This window comes from Bos grunniens, chromosome 5 (genome assembly GCF_055505025.1).
Source record: "Bos grunniens cultivar Pamir isolate PY7600 chromosome 5, Bosgru_T2T1.0, whole genome shotgun sequence".
NCBI lineage: Eukaryota > Metazoa > Chordata > Mammalia > Artiodactyla > Bovidae > Bos > Bos grunniens.
The window spans coordinates 95,214,343-95,240,334 of NC_141169.1; the positions used below are offsets into that span (position 1 = coordinate 95,214,343).

Sequence of the window (25,992 nt, forward strand, 5' to 3'; positions counted from 1 at the left end):
ACAACAGACTGGTTCCAAATAGGAAAAGGCGTACGTCAAGGCTGTATATTGTCACCCTGCTTATTTAACTTACGTGCAGAGTACATCATGAGAAACGCTGGGCTGGAGGAAGCAGAAGCTGGAATCAAGATTGCCGGGAGAAATATCAATAACCTCAGATATGCAGATGACACCACCCTATGGCAGAAAGTGAAGAAGAACTAAAGAGCCTCTTGATGAAAGTGAAAGAGGAGAGTGAAAAAGTTGGCTTAAAGCTCCACATTCAGAAAATGAAGATCATGGCATCTGGTCCCATCACTTCATGGCAAATAGATGGGGAATCAGTGGAAACAATTGCTGACTTTATTTTTCTGGGCTCCAAAATCACTGCAGCCGTGAAATTAAAAGACACTTACTCCTTGGAAGGAAAGTTATGACCAACCTAGACAGCATATTGAAAAGCAGAGACATTACTTTGTCAACAAAGGTCCATCTAGTCAAGGCTATGGTTTTTCCAGTAGTCATGTATGGATGTGAGAGTTGGAGTATAAAGAAAGCTGAGTGCTGAAGAATTGATGCTTTTGGACTGTGGTGTTGGAGAAGACTCTTGAGAGTCCCTTGGACTGCAAAGAGATCCAACCAGCTCATCCTAGAGCAGATAAGTGCTGGGTGTTCATTGGAAGGACTGATGTTGAAGCTGAATCTCCAATACTTTGGCCACCTGATTTGAAGAACTGACTCATTTGAGAAAACCCTGATGCTGGGAAAGATTGAGGGCAGGAGGAGAAGGGGATGGCAGAGGATGAGCTGGCTAGGTGGCATCACCAACTCAATGGACATGGGTTTGGGTGCACTCCAGGAGTTGGTGATGGACAGGGAGGCCTGGCGTGCTGTAGTTCATGGGGTCACAAAGAGACACGACTGAGCAACTGAACTGAACTGAACTGAAGACTTCCTCAGACAGTACCAAAACTGCAAAACACACGGGGATTTGTCACAAGGACCCTTGCCTTGAAGGAAAAATTAAAAGAAATATGACTCCTAATATCCCAGTCTGTGCCTTATCGTTTTATTTTTTTAGTTGTGTTTAGCACATTTTTATTGGTTTGAATATTTTGCTACTGAAGCTTGAGGTCAAAATACGTTATGCTTTGAATATTTCTGGAAGTAGTCTCTCTGAAAAGACCATATTCAATTAAACTTATTCAAACTCTTAGCTAGGTAGTGTTCTTTTGTATTGAAAGTAAGTCACAAAGCTTAAACTTTGGACTTATTTTCTTGCAAAAGAGATAGATGTGCTGTCCTCAAGTAGATATTAGGAGTAATGTGTGACCTTTCAAATTCAATTAATGACTTAATACCTGGGAAAATGTTCCTGATTATTGTTGTAACATCCTCTGAGGTTCTTTGCGAAAGAAACAGATTACCTTTCCATGCATTGTGAGTCAATGTTACTGAAAGGGCCACTTCTGTAGTTACTTTTAGCTTCATCTCTTGGACTGTTATTAACTTGGCACAGGATACTGTGTAAATTATATACATGCATACACTCCCAAATCACTTCCTGGTTTGAAAATGGAACCTATGAATTGGCTTCTGTGTCTGTTTTAAGAGTTATTACCATGGTGATGAATAGTCTGCTTAGTTTTATGGTTGGCATGATTCTTCCAGCTTGGGTCACCTGTGTTTTCTTACAACCAGTTGCCTGTACTTTGGGCAACAGTTAAGTTTCCACCAATAAAAAGCAAGTAGTTAGAAGGCAAACCCAGTGATTTAGTAGAATTAGCTGCATCATTGCTTTTAATCTGTCGATTATTTCCTTTCTGTGCTAACTAGCAGGCGCTTACTCTTCACATTGCTTTTAAGCTTCCCTTCACAGTTGGAACTGGTGGGGAATGACTATCCTGTTCTGTAGTTGTAGATTTGTCATTTGTTGAAGAATTACAGGGGAGGGAGAAGGAAACTCACAAAAGCATCTTGAGAAAGGAAACTAGACTTACCCATTCTTGATTTTAATGTGTCTATGTTTCAAGTACTTTTTGTAAGCTGTGGCAGTGAGTCAGCTATCTTAGCCTGAAACCTGTCCATATGTACGAACATTAAAATAAATATTAAGATTTTTCAGTTACATTTAAAATGTAACATAGGAATGAGGAGGATGATCATAAGTGATATGATGAATCTGGGGTTATCAAATGGGTTGTTAATTTGGAAATACATACTATCTGCCGAATGGTCAGACTGGATATGATGAGAGCTTCCTATAGCAATCCCAGCTGAATATATTCCTAGATTAGAAATTAAATCAGCCAGGAAAACAAGCAGAACTCCAGATGCCGCAGGCCTTGTGAGGAATTTAAACAGTAAAACTGTAGTTACTTGTGTATTGCTCAGATTTGGCTAAACAACTTAATACAATTTCCTGAGTGGAATGATGATTTAAAAGAGCTAGTGAATTTCAAACACTGGGAAAATACCACTTACTGAATTACAGTCATTATAATCTATTTAATAATTTAAATCTAAGAGGTCATGTGCAACAGTTTCATTTAGTTCAGTTCTGGTTATACATCTTCTCTAATTCATAACACTCAGTAATCAAAGTTGTTTTCCATTTCATTAGTTGAAAAGATTTCCCTCTTGCTCTCTCTTCTACTTCTATGGATTAAGAGAATCCATAAAAATCATTTATGGTTCTAGGATGATTTCATTTATGCCCAGTATGGTACATGCTTCACAATAGGCACTCAATAAATCTATTATTCATGCTTTCAGGAGGCCAAAGGAAGCAGGAAAACTAATAACTAACTTATGTTAAATGAATGAATAATTAATAAATAAGTAAAAAAGATAAAGCCACAGATTATCGCTTTAAAACCCACCTCTTATTGTATTTCACTATTTTGAGGAATGCCTGCTATACCATAAATATCTCAAGCAACAAAGCATTATGTATATATGTATGTGTATATATATGTATTTATCTTCACTCTTTTCTGTCACTCCATAGATGTCTAGGTATTTGACAAAACCTGGCACTTCCCTTTTGACTGTTTTTCATAAATCCATCTGGCATTTATCACTGTAGAACTTAGTTGTTCTAGTTCTCTGGTCCATGTTTGAACTATACTGAACTGATGCTGCCTTCTCCGGGTGATTTCTTTTTAAGATTTTCTTTTCTTAAATCTTAAACAACAGTCCCCCCAAAACCTCAGAGACTGAATTTTATACCCCACAGCTGAATATGAAATTCTCAGTCCCCTCCCCCAATCCCATCACTCTGTTCTCCTTGACATTATTATATGTCTTGTTTCTTGCTGTTTTTCTTTCTGCTTGTATCCTTTGTTCCTTAGCTTGTCTTTCATAGGAAAGACACGCTTAATCCTTCTTGCTTTATCAGGCGGTTTTGTTTCAGTTGTGAAATTATCTTCAGTATTAGCTCCCTGCAAAGTCTTTCTAACTTTACTATTAATAGGAAACAAGTGGCCATTTGCTTCCTGCAATCTTTTGTCTACTCATTGCGTTTTTATGATTAACTCCTCCCTAGCTATCATATTAAAGTCTTCTGATCTTTTATTTGTACTTTAGTATGATTTTTATTAGGTTTATGCTGTGTTTAATGTTCATGCATATACCGGTGCTACTTGTATGCTTTTAGTGTGTGTATCTATGTCTGTAATACAGAGTTACCTAAAGGGCAAATTCTTGACTTTATATATGAACCAATCAGCATACTCACACAAGACAAACTTCAACAAATACTTAATTTCAACAGAAATATATACTATTTAGTAAATATATATTAAGTAGTTGTTTATTTACAGAGCTTACGAATTTTTAAAATTCAAATTTTTTCCCTCATTCATATTTTTCTTCATCCATGTCTCTGTCCTTCGGTGATGAATCAGGGCTCTTATAATGAGATTTCTACAGGTCTGATGTGTACGGTCAGTACTTAGTAGTGGGTGAGTCATCATATGACTAAGAATAATTGGTATAAATCCCATTGTATAATTTTGATAAGGTGACAAACAAGAGAATTAGGAAGAAAAAAAAAAAGCCAAAGTGTTCTGTAGACTATATATGCAGTACATACACACACTTGGAGAGTGATTTCAAGCAATACAGAATTGGTGGTGTGAGATACAGTGTGTTGTTGCTGTAATTACTGACAGTCCTCACAAATGAGCGGAAATTGGCTTAGAGGGCCAGCAGGTGAGTATCAGATATTTCTGCCTTATCCTGATTTATTGGCATGCATCTGTGGGCTAGTGGTACCCTCATGGCATGCAGAATAGGGTTTGCCTTGAAGTAAATAAGGTGAATCAAAAAAAAAATGTTCCCTAACAAAATACCTGGGAATGAGTAATCTTCTGTCGATACTGAATTTTGTTTCATTGTTAAATGAATCAAAATGATATAAAGTGAACTGAAGGCTCATTATTTTTACAGATTATATACAATTTTAATTTGGGGAGGAATCTTGAAGACTGGTAACTTTTCAGAAAAAAGCAGTATCCATTACTCTCAGGTCCTGCTGCTGCTAAGTCGATTCAGTCGTGTCCGACTCTGTGCGACCCCATAGACAGCAACCCACCAGGCTCCCTCGTCCCTGGGATTCTCCAGGCAAGAACACTGGAGTGGGTTGCCATTTCCTTCTCCAATGCATGAAAGTGAAAAGTGAAAGTGAACTCGCTCAGTCGTGTCCGACTCTTAGTGACCCCATGGACTGCAGCCTACCAGGCTCCTCCATCCATGGGATTTTCCAGGCAGGAGTGCTGGAGTGGGGTGCCATTGCCTTCTCCTGAGATGTCTGTAAATAGGCTCCCTTACCAAATGGAGCAATGCCAAGAGAATGGGTATGGGAGTTATGCACATGTATGTGTCTTTCTCAAAGATCCATGTAAGCATTAATTTAAAATCTCTGTAACTGACCATGTAATATTTACTTGTAGTACCATAGCCACCCAATTTAAAAACAGAAGTATAGCTGATTTGAATTATTTTTTATATTTAAAGATATAGAAAACCTTTGATAAAATTAATTCACATTCAGAAAAGCTACCTTATTCTTTCTGAATCTTAGTTTCCTCTAGAATGTCAGAGTCAACTAAGGGAGACTTCAGGGTGGTATTTGAAACATACCATATATGTTACTCTGTGTGTTAGTCACTCAGTTGTGTCCGACTCTTTGTGACCCCATGGACTGTAATCCGCCAGGTTCCTCTGTCCATGGGATTCTCCAGGCAAGAATACTGGAATGGATTGCCCTGCCCTTCTCCAGGGGATCTTCCTAAACCAGAGGTCGAACCTGGGTCTCCTACATTACAGGTGGATTCTTTACCATCTGAGCCACCAGGGAAGCTCATCATATGTATAAAATGCACAGTTTATCCTGGGAGTCTGATATGAGGATTGAATTTTGATATCAAGCTCTGAAAGTTCGTAAACTTTAGGGACTGACTGGCTGGCTGACTAAGGGGTCATACTTTGATTGTATGTTAAGATGCCATAAAAGTTTTCTGTTACGTCAATGAATATGGTAATACTCAAAGACATTAAGAAATAAAGAATGACAAGAGGCATCCTCACATAAATGCTGTTGTAGAACTGGACATGGAACAACAAACTGGTTCCAAATCGGGAAGGAGTATGTCAAGGCTGTATGTTGTCACCCTGCTTATTTAAATTATCTGCAGAGTACATCATGAGAACCACTGGGCTGGTTGAAGCACAGGCTGGAATCAGAATTCCTGGGAGAAATATCAATAACGTAAGATATGCAGATGACACCACCCTTATGGCAGAAAGTGAAGAACTAATGAGCCTCTTGATGAAAGTGAAAGAGGAGAGTGAAAAAGTTGGCTTAAAACTCAACATTCAGAAAACTAAGATCATGGCATCTGGTCCCATCACTTCATGGGAAATAGATGGGGAAACAGTGGAAACAGTGTCAGACTTTATTTTTCTGGGCTCCAGAATCACTGCAGATGGTGATTGCAGCCATGAAATTAAAAAACGCTTACTCCTCGGAAGGAAAGTTATGACCAACCTAGACAGCATATTGAAAAGCAGAGACATTACTTTGCCCACAAAGGTCCGTCTAGTCAAGGCTATGGTTTTTCCAGTAGTCATGTATGGATGTGAGAGTTGGACTATAAAGAAAACTGAGTGCTGAAGAATTGGTGCTTTTGGACTGTGGTGTTGGAGAAGACTCTTGAGAGTCCTTGGACTGCAAGGATATCCAACCAGTCAATCCTAAAGGAAATCAGTCCTGAATGTTCATTGGAAGGATTGATGTTGACGCTGAAACGCCGATACTTTGGCCACCTGATGGGAAGAACCGACTCATTGGAAAGGATCCTTATGCTGGGAAAGATTGAAGGCAGAAAGGGAAGGGAACAACAGAGGATGAGATGGTTGGATGGCATCACCAACTTGATGCACGTGAGTTTGAGTAAGCTCCAGGAAATGGTGATGGACAGGGAGGCTTGGCGTGCTGCAGTCCATGGGGTCTCAAAGAGTCAGACTCGACTGAGTGACTGAGCTGAACTGACTGAGGTGCTTCTCTGATGGCTCAGTTGGTAAAGAATCTGCCTGCAGTATAGGAGACTGGTGTTTCATCCCTGGGTCGGGAAGATCCCCTGGAAGGGAAATGGCAACGCACAGTAATCCTACCTGGGAAATCCCCTGGACAGAGGAGCCTGATGGGCTATAGTCCATGGGGGTCGCAAGAGTCAGACACGACTTAGCGACTAAACCACCATAGAGTAATCTAGACAGGTATAAAGAAAGGATTACCACATGCATCCAATTTATAAAAGATTAATGTTGTTCCCAATTTAGAGATAATGTCTGGTACTATTATGGGCTTCCCTGATGGTTCAGAGGGGAAGGAAGAAACAGCAGGAGACACGGGAGATTTGGCTTCGATCCTTGGGTTGGGAAGATCCCCTGGAGAAGAAAATGGCAATCTACTCTAGTATTCTTGCCTGAAAAATTGACAGAGCCTGGTAGGCTACAGTCCAAAGGGTCTCAAAGAGTCGAATATGACTGAATGACTGAGCATGCATGCACACAGGCACGTATGATACCATTATAAAAAGTACAAAAAGACCTAATCTCCCTTTTTTTTTTTTAAATAAAAGGTATGGATATAAGGTCTACATTATATGTTCTAAGTTGGAGCTTGACATTGAAAACATATATTTAAGCTGCATGTTTATTTTGGTCTAGAGGAAAAAATCTTATGCATGTTTATGCCTTATATATACACAATTTTAAAATACTCATGCTGACAACTGACAGATGAATTCTGTTGGTCTAAAAGAAAAAAAAAAGATGAAAAATCAGCAAGAAAATTTTGAGGAAGTTATATCAAAATTGTTTTAAAGAGAGATGAATATGACTGCTAAACTAAGGAATGTTTTAAAAATTTTTCCTCTGCCAAATTGAAATAAATTTTTATAACAAATGATATGCAGTGTTTGGTGAGAGTGTGGGTGAACAGAAGAAAAAACTTATAAACTCATGTGAAGAGTGATGTCTGGAGCATAGGGGAGAAGAATGTTTTCCTTAATTCTGTCAGGGCCCCTGGCTGGACCTGCAAATTAAGCTGACAAAGGTAGATTAACAGGAGGAAATCACATACATTTATTTAGTGAAAGTTGTTTGTGACATGAAGCCTTTGTAAGGAAATGGAGAAACAGACCTGAGTGTTTTTATTGCTGGTTTTGATGAAGAGTGGATGGTTATGGAGGAATATGGTAGGTTAAAGAGTAGGAGGTAAGTGTTGGGAACTGGGGGGAATTTAAGGAGGCCTGTGTGTTCAGATTGTTCTGTGTGCCTTTTGCTTCAGAGATAGAGATGTTCCCTTTTTCTGGACATAGGAAGGGCACCTCTCACGTGACGATTTTAGGACCTGTTTCTGGGGAGAAATACGGGGGTGGTTGGGTGACTGTATTGCTTCTGCTTTTTTCTCACACTTGTTGTTTAGTCACTAAGTCATGTCCGACTCTTTGCGACCCCATGGACTGCAGCACGCAAGGCTCGTCTGTCCTCCACTATCTCCCCACTTAAAATATTCTATGCCGAGGTGGTATATTTTGGGAGTAGTGTGTCCTGAACCCTGTCATTCATTCTGAAACTTTGCCAAGAACTTTCTTGGTCTATAAACTGAGTTAGTGTAGCTTGTCCAGTAACCCATTGAAATGGTCTCTAGGTGCTGGAGATTTCTCTGGAGACAAAAAATAAAATAAAAAAAACAAACAGGTTAATGGTTAGAATGAACTATGAACTTAGTTTTTGAGTGCAGAGGGCAATCAGTTGTCGAGAATATTTCCAGATGTTGGACTCAGAGAACCTTCAGATAGAGTAGGGGGAGTGCTAGCAGCAATGTGGCAGATTTTCCTAGTTTGCAGTTTGTCTTTGTGATGACATCAGGCCTTCTGGAACTTTCTGAGGGACTCTTATGGCAGCAGGAAGGAAGGTTGTCCATACATGAGTTATTGTGGTGATTTCCCTGAAATTCACATCAAGTTGTCCAGCTTTGGCTTGAAGGACTTTGGGAAAGAGGCAGCTTTAATTTTTAGTGATTCCAAGTTAGAAGAATGGGAAAGAAATTGAACACATTAGTTTGGAGAACTGTAGCTAAATATTGGTGGAGCCTAGAAGAATTCAGGATCCAGTCCAGTTCACAGGTAGTTGACCAAACCTCAAAGACAGAACAGGACAAGAATTTAATACCCACAGGGGTGTGCTGTAGTTTTGCACTGGAACATAATTTTTGTCTTTGGGGACACTCTCATTTCTGTCAAAGATATTTGAAGTAAGACTAATTTGTTTGCAAAATAAGTCTGGTCTCATTAAACTCGGCCTGATAATTTATATCAGTCCCGCAAGAATAGTTATCAACAATGTACGCTGTTTTTAAGTCTGCTTTGCTGGAGCCACTTCTAATAAGAAATCTCAGATTGCACTTAACCACTTGTAATAAGGCATCTCAGATTGTCCTCTTAAAATCTTCTGGGGTTAGGAAACCAAGCCAGTGACTCGCCATCAGCTTTTGCCTGCAATTCTTAGAGAGAGGTGAATTCCTGTCTTCTGGAGGTCCCCCTGCTCCAATATCCCTAGGTTCCTGGGTCCTGTAAGAATAGACTTTGCTCTCTCACTTGTTAGGCAGAAACTATATAAGCAAGGTATCAGGCTGATTTTTGAAGCGCACTTTATAAACATTGGCTCCCTAAATTCAGCCTTAGTTCCTTAAAGCTGTCTCGTCCTACCTTGATTCTGTGCACATCATTCTCAGATGTGACATTCCAGAGCAAGTTTCGCTAATACAGCCAGTGTTTACCATTCTCTCCGTTTAGAAGAACAGATGCTTATTGAACTTTATGTAGATAACTGTATGGCTGTGCAGGTAGAATATTCACTAAGAGTTTTCAGATTCTGGGGAGATCAGGTAGGGAGAAGAGATAAATGCTTTGATTTTGTTTACAAAGGTATAATTTACCAGATTGCTATAAATTATAGGTAGCTTTAAAGAAAAGAGAAAAAAGATTTCTTTAAATCTGGAAAACATAACAGTAAAGAACCAGCAATGCTTCAAACAAAAAAGTATAATCATCCACACTAGTTCATTCAGTCCCATATTCTGCTTGATTTTTAGTTAGCAGTTCAATTTCCTCATTAGTTCTGGAAACTCTTACACAGCCCAGTGGCATGGTCTCTACATTATTCAAGTTAGGCCATTATGTAATGTTCTCATATTATATAAAAGCTTTCAGGGAAGAATCAGAGTAAAACAATAACTGTGAATGGTAAAAGACTTAAAAATAGTCATGGTTAAAGTTTTGATGAGAGTTCATTTGATAAGGATATAAAGCATGCAGCAGTTTAAGATCACACTCAGGCAAAGGTAAAGAAAACTCAGAGAAGTGGTGATGTTTGCTAAACTGCCATTTATTCCTGACAGTTAATCAGGCTGTGCTCTTTACATGCATTTTATTCAGCCTCTATGAAAAAGAGTCTATTATGTTCACTTCATAAACAAGCATAAAGACTTAGTAATTTGGCCAAAGTCATACAGCTGTGAGTAACAGTACTGGTATCTGAACCTGTTTTGCACATAAAGGCAAGTTCTTTATAACTATATCCTATTGCCTATATTAATGATTCGTTTAAGGTTGTGTGTGCGTGCATGCTAAATCTCTTCAATCTTGTCTGACTCTTTGAGACCCCATGGACTGTAGCCCATCAGGCTTCGCTGTCCATAGGATTCTCAAGGCAAGGATTCTGGAGTGGGTTGCCATTCACTTTCATTGTATTACCACTTTTCTGTTGCCTGGGCAAACTTCAGTCCAGTGATATTCAAAGAAGTTAAAACTGATACAGCCTCTAGCACTTTAATATCAGTGCATCCCTGTGGCATTCAGACACATGTTGACGTGTTTGCTGCAGTGGCTTTTCTTTATGTGACTGCAGTTCTCTGTGCCACTGGCAAGGCTCATATGATTTAAGACCCCTCTGCCACCCCTATTATTGGTAACATACAAGCTTCAAGGATCATTTGATGTGCAAATTTAATTGCAAGTTGTATTTTCGAAGGATGATATAGGCTATGTCGTTGTCAGGACTGTTTACACAGCGTTTTCTAAACTGCTTGCTCTGAAAACAGGCATTTCAGTCTGTTTATCGTAATGCTGCCTGATTTAATTTTTCAAGGCTGCTTGCTTAATATTAGCTTGTTAAAGTGTATATAGGATGATTCTTCACAATATTTCACAGGGTGTATTTCTCTGGAGTTTTTGGTAAGATGGTACCATATCAGCTTTCATGGTTCATTTTCTGCATTTGCTGGCTTGCTCCTTCCTTTCTTCCTGGTGCCAGAGCATGTGATTATACTTAGGAGAGTGTGTGTATATCTGTGTGTGTGTGCACGCTCATTCGTATCTGACTCTTTACCATCCTGTGGATGGTAGCCTGTCAGGCTCTATATACATGGGATTTCTCAGGCAAAAATACTGGAGTGGGTTGCCATTTCCTTCTCCAGGGGATCTTCCCAACCCAGGGATCAAATCTACATCTCCTGTGTCTCCTGCATTGGCAGGTGAGTTTGTTATCACTGAGCCACCTTAAGTCATATTATCTAGCTAATATGACAATTTCCTGACTGTAAAAATACTTTGGGAAGAGTTTGGTACTCTTATATTAAATGTCTTTTTCTTCCCAAATGGCACTTAAATATCCTGAAGCACCCATGATTTTAATAGGCTAATGTCGTCTGATCATTTTTTTAAGAGTTTAACTTTTTGTGGAAAGCATAGGTTTGGGGGATGATGTTATAAGTTTAAAAATGCTGTTTTACAGGGAATATCTTGGCAGTTCTTTTGATATGCATTCACCTAGCCAGTTCTGTGAAATTCCAGCCGCATCTGCGTCAGGTGAAATGAGGAAGCTGTAAGTGAAATCTTTATAATGATGAGAAATATTGGTACCGTGTGCCAAAAACTTCTATTTTGTCTGCCTCTCAGAAATTCTTTGTTCCTATTGTGTTTTGGCGGAGTCTGTATGTGCAAATGGGAATTTTTCAGCAGAAGTCGGAGGCTCTGTAAAAGTATTTCTTTATAATTTCTGAGGTGAATTTATAGCTGTCCTCATGGCAACTGACACCTTTTTTTTCCTGATTTGTCAACCTGGGTTCCATCCCTGGGTCAGGAAGATCCCTTAGAGGAGGAAACGGCAACTCACTCCAGTATTCTTGCCTGGAGAATTCCATGGACAGAGGAGCCTGGTGGGCTCTGCAGTTCATGGGGTCACAAAGAGTTGGACACGACTAAGCAACTAACACTTTCACACACTTTTATCCTTGGTAATTTTATTTTTCTGAAAATTTACCATTTTCTGTTGAAAAGAGTGAAACTGCCAATTGCTGTGTCTTCAGTTCACTCATTTGTGACTGATTCTTTGCAATCCGTCTTAGCCCAAATCTAATAAAGTAGATTTTCTCTTTTTAAGTTTGAATTAGGTAAATGTTCTAGAATAGACGTGAATGAGAGTTTACAAACGGGTCTCATTGATCTCCTTTTACGGGTGAGGAAATGGAGCAGAGGGAGGTTAGGTTACTCCCTGAGGTACAGAGCTATTCAGTGGCAGAGTGAGGGCATAAACACAAGCGATCAGTTTCTTTGAGCTGAGGTCACCACACTTTCCAACTTCTCTTTGGTTGTAGGACACGAATAGAAATGAGAAATCCTTTTTTTCTTTTGTTTTCACCATGTTTTTCAAAATTTTGTTGGCCTTTCAATTGAAATTGTCAAATAAAAGCATGACTCATTGGAACCCTACAGTGATTCATAGGTTGAAAATGACACTGAAATCCATAATCAGGTAAGTTTGTGTGATGTTTCCCAAGTATATACCTAAAACTTTGCCAATTTAAGGCAGAACTGCTATTTTGTTCACTTACATGCCATTATATTGTTTTACAGCAATAATGAGTTCATTGTTCTCAAATCAGTATTTTCTATCTTATAATAAGAGAGACTTAAGCTGTCTATGGGCTTCCCTGGTAGCTTAGCTGGTGAAGAATCCACCTGCAATGTGGCAGACCTGGGTTTGATCCCTGGGTTGGGAAGATCCCCTGGAGGAGGGCATGGCAATCCACTCCAGTATTCTTGCCTGGAGAATCCCCACGGACAGAGGAGCCTGGTGGGCTACAGTCCATGGGGTCGCAAAGAGTCAGACACGACTAAACGACTAAGCATAAACAGCACAAGCTGTTTATAAACCTGAAATTGAATTATGATCTCATTCTTCTAAATGACTTACGTGAAGAATGAATATTGTTAGTCCTGTGTGTATTTATTCACAAGAAGTGCCCGTTTATGTTTCTTCTATTTTTATGATTCTACCTTTTATCCAGATTCTGTGTCCAAACAATGACTCTAAACCTATAGTGACTCATTTGATCTTTTATTATATGAAATTGGTTCTTCCTCTCATTCACATGCCATGCATGTTTGCCCTTTTGTATGCCTGTAAAGTATTAATAATGTGACGTGATTCTTCCCCAATATGTGTTATATTGCAGTCTCATTCCTTTTCCAGATAAGTTGTTAAGGTATTTTGTTAGTCATTCTACCCATATGTATTCAACTAGCTTAGTTTGTATATAATTGAGGTTTGACATTTAGAGTTTAGAAACCTCTTTTGGCTTCCCAGGTGGAGCTAGTGGTAAAGAATTTGGCTGTCAGTGCAGGAGACACAAGAGATGCAGGTTCAATCCCTGGGCTGGGAAGATACCCTGGAGGAGGAGATGGCGACCCATTCCAGTGTTCTTGCCTGGAGAATGCCGTGGACAGAGGAGCCTGGGGGGCTACTGTCCATAGAAAGAGTCAGACACAACTGAGTGCAGACACACACACAGTTTCTTTTGGATTTTCTCGTATTTCTAGCACATTCGTTTCCTACTCTCACTAAAAAAAAGGTTTTAAAGTTAGAAGGAGAAGAAAGGTTGGCTTAGAGAAGACCCGGCAGACTGTGATTCTTGGGAGAGGAACGAATGAAAGCCAAATGGAAGAGCTGAGAGTGAGAGTCTGTTTAGGCTTGCAGGACGAGTGGGCTACGGCGGTGCCGATTCATTCTGCTTGGTGCTCCTAACAGTGTGTGTAAACGCCTTCATGTCTTTCTGGATCTGGTGGGTTTAGTTTGAGAGGTTTTGCTACAGCTTATCTTGTTCTGCTTCTGTATTTGTGGTTACAAAATGTGGAATGTAGGGCAAGGTTACTAGTAGAGATGTGTGTGTGTGTGTGTGCATGCACAATTTCCAACTTCCTTCAGTAGTCATGGGAAAAATACATAGCAGTCAAATCTGTCACGTTCCAAATATATACTGTTTCTCGTGACTGTTTCTGGTGTTCTGCTCTTTGTTCGAAAGGTGAGGGAATGAACAAATACCCACGAACCTTGTTTAGATTTGTCCAGTGTCATTGGCATTCTGAGTGTGCGTATGAGTATTGTTTTAGTTTGTGCAGTTTTCTTATTAGTATTCTGGATAATGATTAGCCATATTACCAGCTTGTACCAGCTGTGGGTTCGATCTCTGGGTTGGGAATATCCCCTGGTGGAGGAAATGGCTCCCCACTCCAGTATTCTTGCCTGGAAAATTCCTTGAGCACAGGAGCCTGGTGGGCTCTGCAGTTCATGGCATCACAAAGAGTCGGACATGACTGATGACTGAGCACACATAACCACTAGGTTAAGATTAGCCTTTTATAAAACTATCATTAACATCTTTATCAGTGGTTCAGAACTAAAAGATATATCAGAATTCTGCTACTGGGGCATGGGACAAATCTAAGCTAGGCTCATGGGTTTTTGACTCTCTCCCCTTTCTAAGATAAGGCAGCTCACCAGAAGTAGCCATGAGAAATATGTATTTGAAATATGATACATTTGTTTGCTGCACATTTTTCCATGACGATTAAAGGAAGCCAGAAATTGCACGCATATGCGCGCGCACACACACACACACACCACTCATATTACTACTGGTAACCTTGTCGTAGCAGAGTATTAAATGTACCTGTTAACTTGCTTTGGGAAAAGTGACTGTCTTAAAAGAATAAATGTTCCTATTTCTAAGCAGCTTTGGCAATTCGCAGACTCCTGAGCCTAAGAGCTTTATCTTCAAAGTGACAGGAGCTAGAACTGGAATACCCTGTTAAGATTCCTTTGACTCACTCAAGTTCAGATATACACTGATATGGTGGGTGGGAATTTTTGTGATTATATTGTTCATTTTCAAAAAGGCCTTCCCTTCTATTATCAAAGAAAGAGATTATATTAATACCTTTTGTCATTCTCCTGGCTGGTTACAAGTCTTTCTTACTCTTTTCACTTCCTTGATAGTATTGTTCTCATATCCTGTCTTTTTTATTCCTTTCTGATTTTCTTCTGTTGCAGTTTGAGTTCCCTAGGATGCAAACTCAGATGGAAATTAGTGCACTGGAAATTTCTCAGAAAGTGCCCTTGGGATCAATCAAGCCCTGGGGAGTGGAAGGAAGAAACCAACTCTGGGCAGAGGGGAGGTTAGGCTGTCTTGTAGTCTTGGTGGAAGTCTGACCCCTGGAGGCTCTAAAGCTGGGATGGCGTTTCACCATTGTCTCCAGCCAGTCTTTGGATGTGGGCTGCCCTGAGAGAGGAACATGAACTTACATGAGGAGACTCTTCAGCTAAGGCCGTTCTTAAGAGAGCTGATAGCCAAGGCCTGTATACTGGCATCACTACAACATCTGGGGGAAAAAAATCCTTCAGTTGTGAAAGAGGATCAGGGTGGCACATCACAGTTTCCACTCTGTCTTTTTTGCAAGGGTTGGAGGTTTCTGAATGGCTTGGGGGATGGGTTAGAATTTCCAGGAAATGAAGAGTTACAGAGCAGAGTAGTTAGGAAGTTGAAAAATAGAGAAGAAAAGTTGGTATGAATAGGTTCTGCCAGATAATTAAGTTCTGGTATTGATTAGCACTTTTCTAAACAAGTTTTTAAAATTCTATTTATAGTGATGCTATTCCCTTTCTAAGTTACAGGATTCTGATGAAAACTGTGGGTTCTCTATGCAGAGAAATATGCATATCTATATGCATATAATGGGAAATAGATGGAAACAGTGGAAACGGTGTCAGACTTTATTTTGGGGGGCTCCAAAATCACTGCAGATGGTGATTGCAGCCATGAAATTAAAAGACGCTTACTCCTTGGAAGCAAAGTTATGACCAACCTAGATAGCATATTCAAAAGCAGAGATATTACTTTGCCAACAAAGGTCCATCTAGTCAAGGCTATGGTTTTTCCAGTAGTCATGTATTGATGTGAGAGTTGGACTGTGAAGAAAGCTGAGCGCCGAAGAATTGATGCTTTTGAACTGTGGTGTTGAAGAAGACTCTTGAGAGTCCCTTGGACTGCAAGGAGATCCAACCAGTCCGTCCTGAAGGAGACCAGTCATGGGTGTTCACTGGAAGGACTGATGCTTATCCTGAAACTCTAATACTTTGGCTACCTCATGCAAAGAGTTGACTCATTGGAAAAGACTCTGATACTGGGAGGGATTGGGGGCAGGAGGGAAGGGGACAACAGAGGATGAGATGGCTGGATGGCATCACCAACTCGATGGACATGAGTTTGGGTAAACTCTGGCAGTTGGTGATGGACAGGGAGGCCTGGTGTGCTGTGATTCATGGATTTGCAAAGAGTCAGACACGACTGGAGCGACTGAACTGAACTGAACTGATATGCATATAAATTCAGTTTGATTGTTGTAAAACCTGCTTGTTTTTTTACTTCCCTATTTATAGGTTCTTTTCTTCCCCCATCTCTTAATAATTCTGCTTTTCTGGCATCTTCATGTTAAAACATTAGTTGATTGCTAAATTTTCCATTTGCTTTATTTGTTAGTCCTCAAATACATCAAATCACAGTAAATCATTTTCTCACCTATTTTGTAATTTCTAAATTATGAGTTCCTTTTTAGTGAGGATTCTTTTTTGCTTTTGTTTTGTATTGGTTTAGTTTTTCTAGCTTGTGGGAATCCATTACGGCCTTGTTGATGTAGAGTTACTTTTGGTGGAGTTTTATGTTTGTTTGTTTCAGATACTCCAGGGATATCATAAGCCCAGGATCCATTTTTTCTTCCATTTCTTACTTTGGAGATTCTCACAGACTTCAGAACTGTTGTGACACAGGCTTGGGGTTTGTTTGTCTTATTTTTAATTTAATTAATAAATTTTTTCAGCTGTGCTGGGTTTTTGTTGCTGCCTGGGGCTTTGCTCTCGTGGTGGCGAGCGATGGCTACTCTCCAGTTGCGGTATCCAAGCGTCACATTTCGGTGGCTTCTCTTGTTGTGGAGCACGGGCTCTAGAGCCTGCAGACTCAGTTGCTGTGGCTTGCAGGCTCAAGAGCACAGGCTCAGTATTAATGATGCACAGGCTATGTTGCTCGGCAGCATGTGGGATCTTCCTGGATCAGGGATCGAACCCATGTCTCCTGCATTGGCAGGCAGATTCTTTACCAGTGAGCTACCAGGGAAGCCCCAGGCTTAAGATTTTAATTTCTGGCTGTGTTTCACCTGACCTCTCACCCGGACTCTCAGAGACAAACCCCACTGAAAGTCTTACTAAGACAATGGGTGGATTTCTCCTGTCACCCTCATCATTCTATAATTGTGATCGCAGCCCTTTGTCGACAGCTCCAGTTTTATGGAAGGACCTCAGAACCAACTTTATGCCCAACTTGTGTGCCTCTTCTTCTCTCCCTATATGAGCATTAGTGTTACTATGGATGCTTGGGCAGTTTGTATACTGTGCTGAAGAAAAGCAGGGCTAGAAATCTAGCCCAGCTCTGCTCTCCTGAGAGAGAACTCTCTTCTTCTTTTTTTAACTTTTAATTTTATATTGGAGTATAGCGGATTGACAGTGTTGTGATACTTTCAGGTGGATAGCAAAGGGACCCAGCCATACACATATCTCTTCTCTTCCAAACTCCCCTCCCATCCAGGCTGCCACGTAACATTGAACAGAATTCCCTGTGCTGTACAGTAGGTCCTTGTTGATTATCCGTTTTAACTATGAAGCTGAAGCCAGAAGCTAGTGCACAGACATGAAAGTGTTGTGCTTTCCCCATAGTTCATGCCTTCAGTGTTATGTCGCAACAAAGAATTTGTGTGTGTTAGTCACTCAGTTGTGTCCAACTCTTTGTGACCCCATGAACTGTAGCACGCCAGGCTCCTCTGTCCATGGAACTCTCCAGGCAAGGATCCTGGAGTGGGTTGCCATTTCCTTCTCCAGGCAAGGATACTGGAGTGGGTTGCCATTTCCTTCTCCAGGGGGTCTACCTGACCCAGGAATCGAACTCAGGTCTCCTTCATTGTAGGCAGATTCTTTACGGTCTGAGCTACCAGGGAAGCCCATTTTAACTATAAGCAGTGTATACGTGTCAATGCCGAACTCCCTAACTATCCCTTCCCCCCATCCTTCCCTGCTGGCAACCATAAGTTAGGAGAGAACTTTCTTCTGATCCCATTCTTTGAGGGGACATCTCTGTACCAATATCAGTTAGACATAAGCCGTAAAGACACTCCAGTGATTCTTCTTTTGGCCACAACTGACGATGTTTGCTTTTGTGCTTACTAGCACTTTGGCTATCAGTCCTGGCTTTGGTTTGGCACCGGGGGGTTTTTCTTTACAGCAAGTGGAGCTGTGTATTTCATTTAAAAAATCTGTTTCTGTTTCTCATTTTTTCTGTGTATCTGTGGTGGAAAGTCTTCTTCATTAGCTCAGTTGACCGGATTGTGGCATCTGTAATTCCCATTAAGTTACTTATTAACCTCTGTTCCTCAGAAATCACCTCTTTAGCTGAGAATAATAATAGCCCATCTGTACAGTGTCTGTTTAAATTTAGAGCACCTAGCAATCTCCCCATCAGTATTTGTACCATTTACGGCTTTACCACTTCAGGGAAGAGTTGGAAGCAAAGTAGTGATTGTGTTCACTCACTTAATAAGAAGAGGAAGTCTTAGTTAACGCCCTGGAGAAACCAGAGAAACTTCATCCAGGGCAGCACAATGCCGAAACTGAATCTCCAAGCCCCACCCTTGCTAATGTTGATGTGCCGAAGGTCACTTGGCACCGGAGTGAACAGAGAGGAATGTCCTCTCAGTATTGCCCGGAGGATCGCTCAGAGCAGCTTTCCTGGCTTGTGTGGGTAAGTTTGAGTTTGTGAATGTTTTCTTTGCTAAGGAGGGTTCTCAAAGGCGTAATTATCATGGAGGATATTTGTAGACCTTGAAACATGTGGTAATACTTTTAGTCCCAATAAACCCTTTGACAATATTGTAAATTCCTATTTGGAACTCCAGGGGACTTCTGGACTTGGTGAAGTTGGTACCCTAGGTGCTATAGGGTCCTGCCTCCTGCCTCCAGGGTTCTTGCTTATAGAGGTGAGGATACGCAGAATTTTCTTCCCTTCTTAGGTCAGTGGTTAAGAGAGTAATCCTTCCTCCCTCCATCATTATAGCTAAGAAAAAAGTCTGTTGACTATTAACAGTTGGGAAAGTGTGTGTGTGTCTGTGTATCTCAAGTTTTCTTAAAATTACTTAAAAATTGATATGCAAAATACTGTTATTATTCTATAAATATTAATTGCTCTGGGTTGTTCTATGCCTTTAGTTGTACTGTGAAAATGTGCTTATTACCAAGCTCAATTTTCTTAAGTTTTTATTGGCTCTGAGCACAGACTTTGCACTGCCAAATTTCTGTGTAAACATTTTGCTTGGGACCAAGAAAGTAGTGAATATGTGTCTTTTAAGTTTTCTTTTTTTTTTAAACCCATGAATGTTAATGGATCTTTTAAATATTTAAATAGTCAATTAATGGCGTTTTTCAAAGAACAGCTCTTCTCCAAAAATCCATAACTTTTCATAAAACTCTTTCATAACACTCCATAATTTTGTACTTAGGGTGCTTTAAGCATGAGCTTAATGGCAAGTATATATAATTCTTAGTACATAGAGATCTACTATTTTTTGTAGCTCTTATCTATTTATTTGTTACATTTACTATTCAGGAGGAGCCTTTTTGTTCTCTTACTAATAATTAAGTGCAAGTATAAATTAAGATACTGTAGAAAATTGGAGGAGAGCTAGTGAAAGTGTATCACATTATAGTGCATAGCAGAAGTAACTGATAACATCGCTGTTAGGGTGCTGGAAAGTGTCATGCCTTCTGGAGTTCAGGTGCCATGGTTATGACTGTATGGATCCTTTTGGAAATGGAGTCCTGGCTAAGTTGATTTTCCCGTAATGTGTCTGTTATTTATTGAGACTCTATACCATAAGGAATATTAACAGTTCAAAGAAGTTTGAACTACTCATACAACCATTGTATGCAGCTTTTTGTCAGCATGAGAAGAAAATGAGATTCCTTGAGATGTTTGTGGCTTGATTTACTTTTACCTTTGCTACAAAGCTTTGGTCAGTTTTACAGGCCAAAATTCCCAGGCACATGTCAGTCTCACTGTCAGTATAAATCTTACACATGTACTGGGGATGGTATGTAAATATTTTGCCTTTTGACACACCTGTTTTCACCTGAAGAAGGATATCCTTGTACCTACTGTATCTAGAGTACTTTCAAGGAGGTTTCTGTTTTTCAGTAACTAAACTTGCACACAGTATTTTCAGTTTAAGTAAATTGCATATAAGTGGGAATGACTTAGAAGAGATTAAGATAAACATTTAGACTCATTTTCTATGTAAATAATTCTGAAATAAGTTGTATAGAGAGGTCTCCTTTTTCATCTATTCTTCAGTGAAATCACATATGTCATTAACTCATCAAGGTAGGGATGACGTTTACTTAAGGGAACTGGTTTGGAGTTTTAAGGGACTCCGACTCAGCTCATTATATTTTAGATTTTTAAATAATAGTTTAGTTGAATTGCATGAAATTTTTGTGGAGGTGATATAATGAGGTAGATTATCATACATTCTCTTGATCATTTACCCTATAGGATAGTTCTGATTTGATTAAACCATTAACTATTCTTTAAAAATTCTTTTTTATTTTAGAGTTGAAGTTTGTGTATGTTTTTAACTGTTTGCAGGTGAACCTGTTAACTGGACTTTTCAGCTATGTGAAAAACTATACTTCTTATTTTAGTTAAAATTTATGGGCTTTGAATGCAAGTCTTCTGTATAGAATGTACTAACTAGCTTTGGGAATTTGATTAGAAGAAGCTTGTGGTAGTTTTAATTCTCAATATACTTTCTAAAACTTTAAAGCACCTTGTAAAATTTTGTCTCTCTACTTGGTAATGTAAAATCTCAGTTGAAATGCATGTATGTTTCTTAATCTTGCTGTAGATCTCACATGAACGTCTGTTCAAGAATGCTTTTGCTCTTAGGAACATTGGTGTACAGTTTTTTGAGTATTAAAAATACATTGTGTCAGATGTTTAGATGTGATTCAGGATCATATTATTTAACTCCCCTAATTATATGATCCTAACGAATGTCAGATTTAAGTATCTGACAGTATTATTACTACTGTAGGTTGCATTGCATTCTTCTGTTTCCTTCCTCGTTTCTAAAAAATACTTTTTCCTTATTTTGTAGGTAATTTTTCTTTTTTTCCCCACTTTTTCATACAATTTGCCAGACCAAATGACACAGTTAGTATCCATTAAGTAGAGCCGTGAATATCAATCTTGGACACAAAGCCGGGAATTGTAGCTGGGGGAAGCCCTCCTGCTGTGCTGGCCTGGCATCCAAAGACTCTGAATGAAGTCTCTTAACTTATTCAAAGCCTGGGATCTCTGAAAGCCCTTTGGGCTCCCCATTGCCCATTCATCACTGATGTTGCATTCCACTGGCTAAAAATTGTCCGTGGCATTTCCATTTCCCATCATGTCAAATGCAAAGTCTGGTACGTAACTTACCACTTGTCATATATCTTAATTTAAGGCCTGCACTTCTTGATCTTTATGCTTTACATCTCCATGTCCTGCTTTTTTCTTGACTCATGCCACATTAAGGAAGTCTCTCTCTCATATCCAAAATTTACTTCATCCTTCAGGTCTGCTAATCACCTCCATGAACTTTCTCCTGGTCCCCTCTTCCAACACTGAAGGTAATGTATTTTGTACTTTCTATTAAGGTGCTTCATGTTATGTTTTGTGTCACTGTTATTTTTACATGTGTTGTAATATTTTACACCTTCTACATAACATGGAAGCCCTTACGTAGCAGTGACTTAAAATACTCTGCTGAGTTGAGTCTCTACCTCTTACTATGATGGGTTGGATGTGGCTTCATCTTTTTCTTTTTTTGAACTTTTTATTTTGTATTGGAGTATACAGTCCATGGGGTTGCAGAGTCGGACACAACTGAGCAACTGAAGTAAACTGATAGCCAATTAACTATGTTGTTATAGCTTCAGGTGGACGGTGAAGGGACTCAGTCATACATATACATGTATCCATTCTCCCCCGACCTTCCCTCCCATCCAGGCTGCCAGATAACATTGAGCAGAGTTCCCTATGTGTACAATAGGACTTGTTGGTTATCATTTTAAATATAGCAGTGTAGGATGTGGTTTTATCTTATAACTCCTATGCTTTTATGTACTTAGTAGATTCTCACTGTAAATATTTGACAACTGAGTAAATGTCACGCCATGGCAGTGAGTTATTGACTAGCAGGCCTTTTTATTCTCTGTTGAGTGGACACCTTTGGGGACAGGACTGTTTAGATATGTAAAACACATATAGCGTGGCTGTCTGAATCAGAGCTCTCCATAGCTGGGAACGCTGAAGAAACAAAGATGCAGTTAAATATTTTAGATTTTGTGTAGTAGCTCAATACTGACGAGGAAAGAATGACTTCTTGGTAAAGGCTTTGGGCTGGTAGGAAATTGAAGGGCAACACAGACTTTGAAAATAGTGATTATATTTCTGGGAATGTTTTTCAGGAGTTCACAGTTTGGAGATAAATACAGTCAGTTCAGCTACCGTGCTTGTTTTGAAAATGAAATTTTATTCCTACAGCATTGATGTTAGGGAGCAATTTGAGTAGAATGTAGATTTCACATTTATTGTGCCTGATTTTACTTTATTTTCACCTAGTTGGTGAACACAGGGCATTTCACCTAGCTGAACTGAGAGCCACGTAGAAATTGACAAAATACCCATGCATACACCTCTGCTGCCCCACAGCTCCCTGACTTCACTGCATATCATGAGCCATGACCACCCATGTCTTGATTCATAACCCTCCAATTTCAGATAAGCCTTCTTCCACCATTGCACAATGAACTCACAAGCCACAGTCCTTGAACACCCAATTCCACAAGCAAACTTCAGGTCTTTTGCAAAGTAAGGTACCACGTTTATTATCGTTTTTATTTATTTTTTAGCCATTTAACATTTGAAAACCTGTGCTAGGGTCTTTTCTTTTTTATGTATCACTGACGGCTATTTTCTCCCCTCAGTTCTGTGCTTTTCACGGTGTGATTTTGCATAGCATCACAATTTTTCAGGAACACATATGCCACATTATAACCAAACTGACTGTACTAATTGATAACATACAGAATGTGAACTGAGAGTTCTCTCTCTTTCCTTCCTTCATTTCTGTCCTCCTTCTCCCCTCTCTTTGAATGGTGAGAGACATTAAAAAAAAAAAAAAATCCCTGTAAGAGGAGCACAGTGCAACAGAGAAAAATGCCAGAGAACTTGTTTAACCAGTGTCATAAAAAAAAAGGCATAAATTTACCTGTGGAAATAAATAGATATGCTCAGAAGTATGTAGAGACTGGGAAGGTAACCTAAAAGATCAGGGAATCCCTGATTTACCCTTAGATAATAATTATGTTTAACTTTTTGTCAGCCTTTACTATATGCCCAGCACTATAATGAGTGCTGGGTATGGATTAAGCCATGCAGCCCTCACAAAACCTTATAAATAGATGTCTTCATTTTATAGATGAAGAAAGATAAGGTTTAGAGGGGTTAGTTAACTTACCCAAGGCCATTAATTCATAACATAAATGGCAGAGCCATATCTTGAATCACATCTGACTTCTGAACCAGAGATCTCAGAGGTCTCTTAGAGTACTTTATAAACAAAAACTCCAGCTGTGTTATTTTCTCTGGCCTTAACTGCATCTGATTGGCATCACAGGCTGTCTTTTAACCCCTGTGATAGATAAAGAATCAGAGGTCCTCAGGCTAAGAAATTGCACAGATTCTCAGAGGCAGAGCAGTAACAACTCATTCTGACATGGAATTCAGAGTTTTTTCCATTGGGATTTTTCATGAAAAGGGACAAAAATTGGACAAGTAGAAATCAGGTGAGCTGAAATAGGGAAGAGAGGAAGAAATTATTGTTTTGGAAGCTGGAGGGAGAAAGGTGAATTTATAAAAGTGTATCAGAATTGAAAGGAGAGAGCCTGAGGAGGGATGGGCAGTGGGGGGACCCCAACTCTGTGGTTGTTGTTGAGTCTCTAAGTCATATCTGACTCTTTGCGACTCCATGGACTGTAGCCTGCCAGACTCCTCTGTCCATAGGATTCTCCAGGCAAGAATTCTGGAGTGGGTAGCCATTCCCTTCTCCAGGAACTCTTCCTCGATCTAGAGATTGAACCAATTGAATTCTAGATTGAATTCAAGCTAGAGATTGAATTTGCCTGTTTGGCAGGCGGATTCTTTACCACTGAGCCATCAGGGAAGCCCAGCACTGTGATACAAGAAGCCTAATCAGATTCTCATCAAGGAGCTCAAGCTAGCACCAATTTCAATTCAGGATTATGGGAAGAGAAACCTGAGGTCATGAACGTATATGCTGTAAGTCCAGATTAGTAGTAGGCTCAGGGGGAAAGAAAAAAAAGGAAAGAGAGAAGTGACAATAGAGAAAAGCTTCAAAAGGCCTTATTTGTACTTCTTTTTAATAACATGAGATGTATCTCTTTTTCTTTAGGTAATCAGTTGCCTGATAGCACTTTGCATATGTATGTGTTAATTAGTGTTTATTAAACTGAAGAGTTGATAAATAGTAGAGAAATTTTTCAGTTAAGTATTAAAGAGCCTAATATTACACAGATAATGAGATGAGGATTAATGAGCATCTATAAATTTAGAGCATGGGGCTAGCAAACTGTGTCCAGGGTTTTCTTTCTACTAGCCAAGAATTATTTTCACATTTTTTGTAGATTATTAAAAATAAACACAAAGAATTTGACAGACACCACATGTGACCCAGAAACCTCAAATAGTTACAACCTGGCTCTTTACAGTAAAATTTCAACCCTGCCCTGAAGTATAGACTATAAAGCAGAAAAAGTCAGATTTGTCTTCTTTCAGGAAATCAGAGTAGGTAACAGAACCTGGTATATTTCACAGACTTTTTTTTTCCCTTCATGGAGGAAGGAATTGATATGTAGTATAGTATTTTACTAGGGACTTTGTATTTATTTCTCATACCTGTGAAAGATTTTACACTTACAGATAAGGACACCAGGCTCCTAGAGGCTAAATAAACCTTGACATTTATTAAGTAGTGGGATTCATATTTGTCTGGGTTTCTCCACATAAGAACATGGTAGAGAAAATTTGTTCGTAAAAATTGAGTATTGTCTGTTCAGAATGCTGACTTGAAAATATCTAGATATCAGATATGAATAATTTTAGTAATTTTAGCTAATATCTAAAATATTGAAAAAAATGTAAATTGTGTACACAAAAAAATAGAATTGGTTGCAGAATTGTGTGACTTTTCCCCAAAACTTTAAACTTTTAATTTTTTATTAGGATATAGCTGATTAACAATGTTGTCATAGTTCGAGGTGAACAGCGAAGAGACTCAGCCATACATATATATGTATCCATTCTCTCCCAAGAGAGAAGGCAATGGCACCCCACTCCAGTACTCTTGCCTGGAAAATCCTATGGATGGAGGAGCCTGGTAGGCTGCAGTCCACGGGGTCGCTGAGAGTCGGACACGACTGAGTGACTTCACTTTGACCTTCCACTTTCATGCATTGGAGAAGGAAATGGCAACCCACTCCAGTGTTCTTGCCTGGAAAATCCCATGGATGGAGGAGCCTGGTAGGCTTCAGTCCATGGGGTCGCATAGAGCTGGACACGACTGAAGCGACTTAGGGGCAGCAGCAGCAGCATTCTCTCCCAAACTCCCCTCCCATGCAGGCTGGCGAGAATTGTGTAATTTTAATTATAAAAATTGCACCTGAAATAAGATTTTTGGAAAAGAGTTATAAAGAAAATGTAAAGAACAGAGAATTCAAGCCTCATGTTAAAAACTTAATATTCACCTAAAAGAAAGATAAAGCTTAAAATATTCTCAATATAAAGTTCAAAATAGAAAAGTATGTTCTGCTTCAATAGAGATTCTACCACATAGCAGTTTATCATTGAAAAACAGATTATCAAACAAATATTGGCCTGTGTGT

At 39.4% G+C, this 25,992-nt stretch overlaps 1 protein-coding gene across 9 annotated transcripts in view; it reads left to right on the plus strand.

Annotated features, from left to right (window-relative positions):
• EPS8 (EGFR pathway substrate 8, signaling adaptor) overlaps nt 1–25,992 on the plus strand; it is a 197,247-nt gene that overhangs the window by 60,535 nt on the left and 110,720 nt on the right. For 2 of the 9 annotated variants that reach the window (XM_086404090.1, XM_086404088.1), the window contains exons 1-2: nt 18,650–18,733; nt 21,604–21,657. The exons of 4 other annotated variants lie outside the window; for them this stretch is intronic. Coding sequence is in view for 1 of the 5 variants with exons in the window: in XM_086404085.1 (XP_086260211.1) it covers nt 18,677–18,733 (57 nt within the window). In the remaining 4 variants the exon portion in view is untranslated. Of the gene's footprint in view, nt 1–18,649; nt 18,734–21,603; nt 21,658–25,992 lie in introns of those variants that run through there. 3 more of the 9 variants (XM_086404091.1, XM_086404089.1, XM_086404085.1) reach the window with 2 other exon arrangements.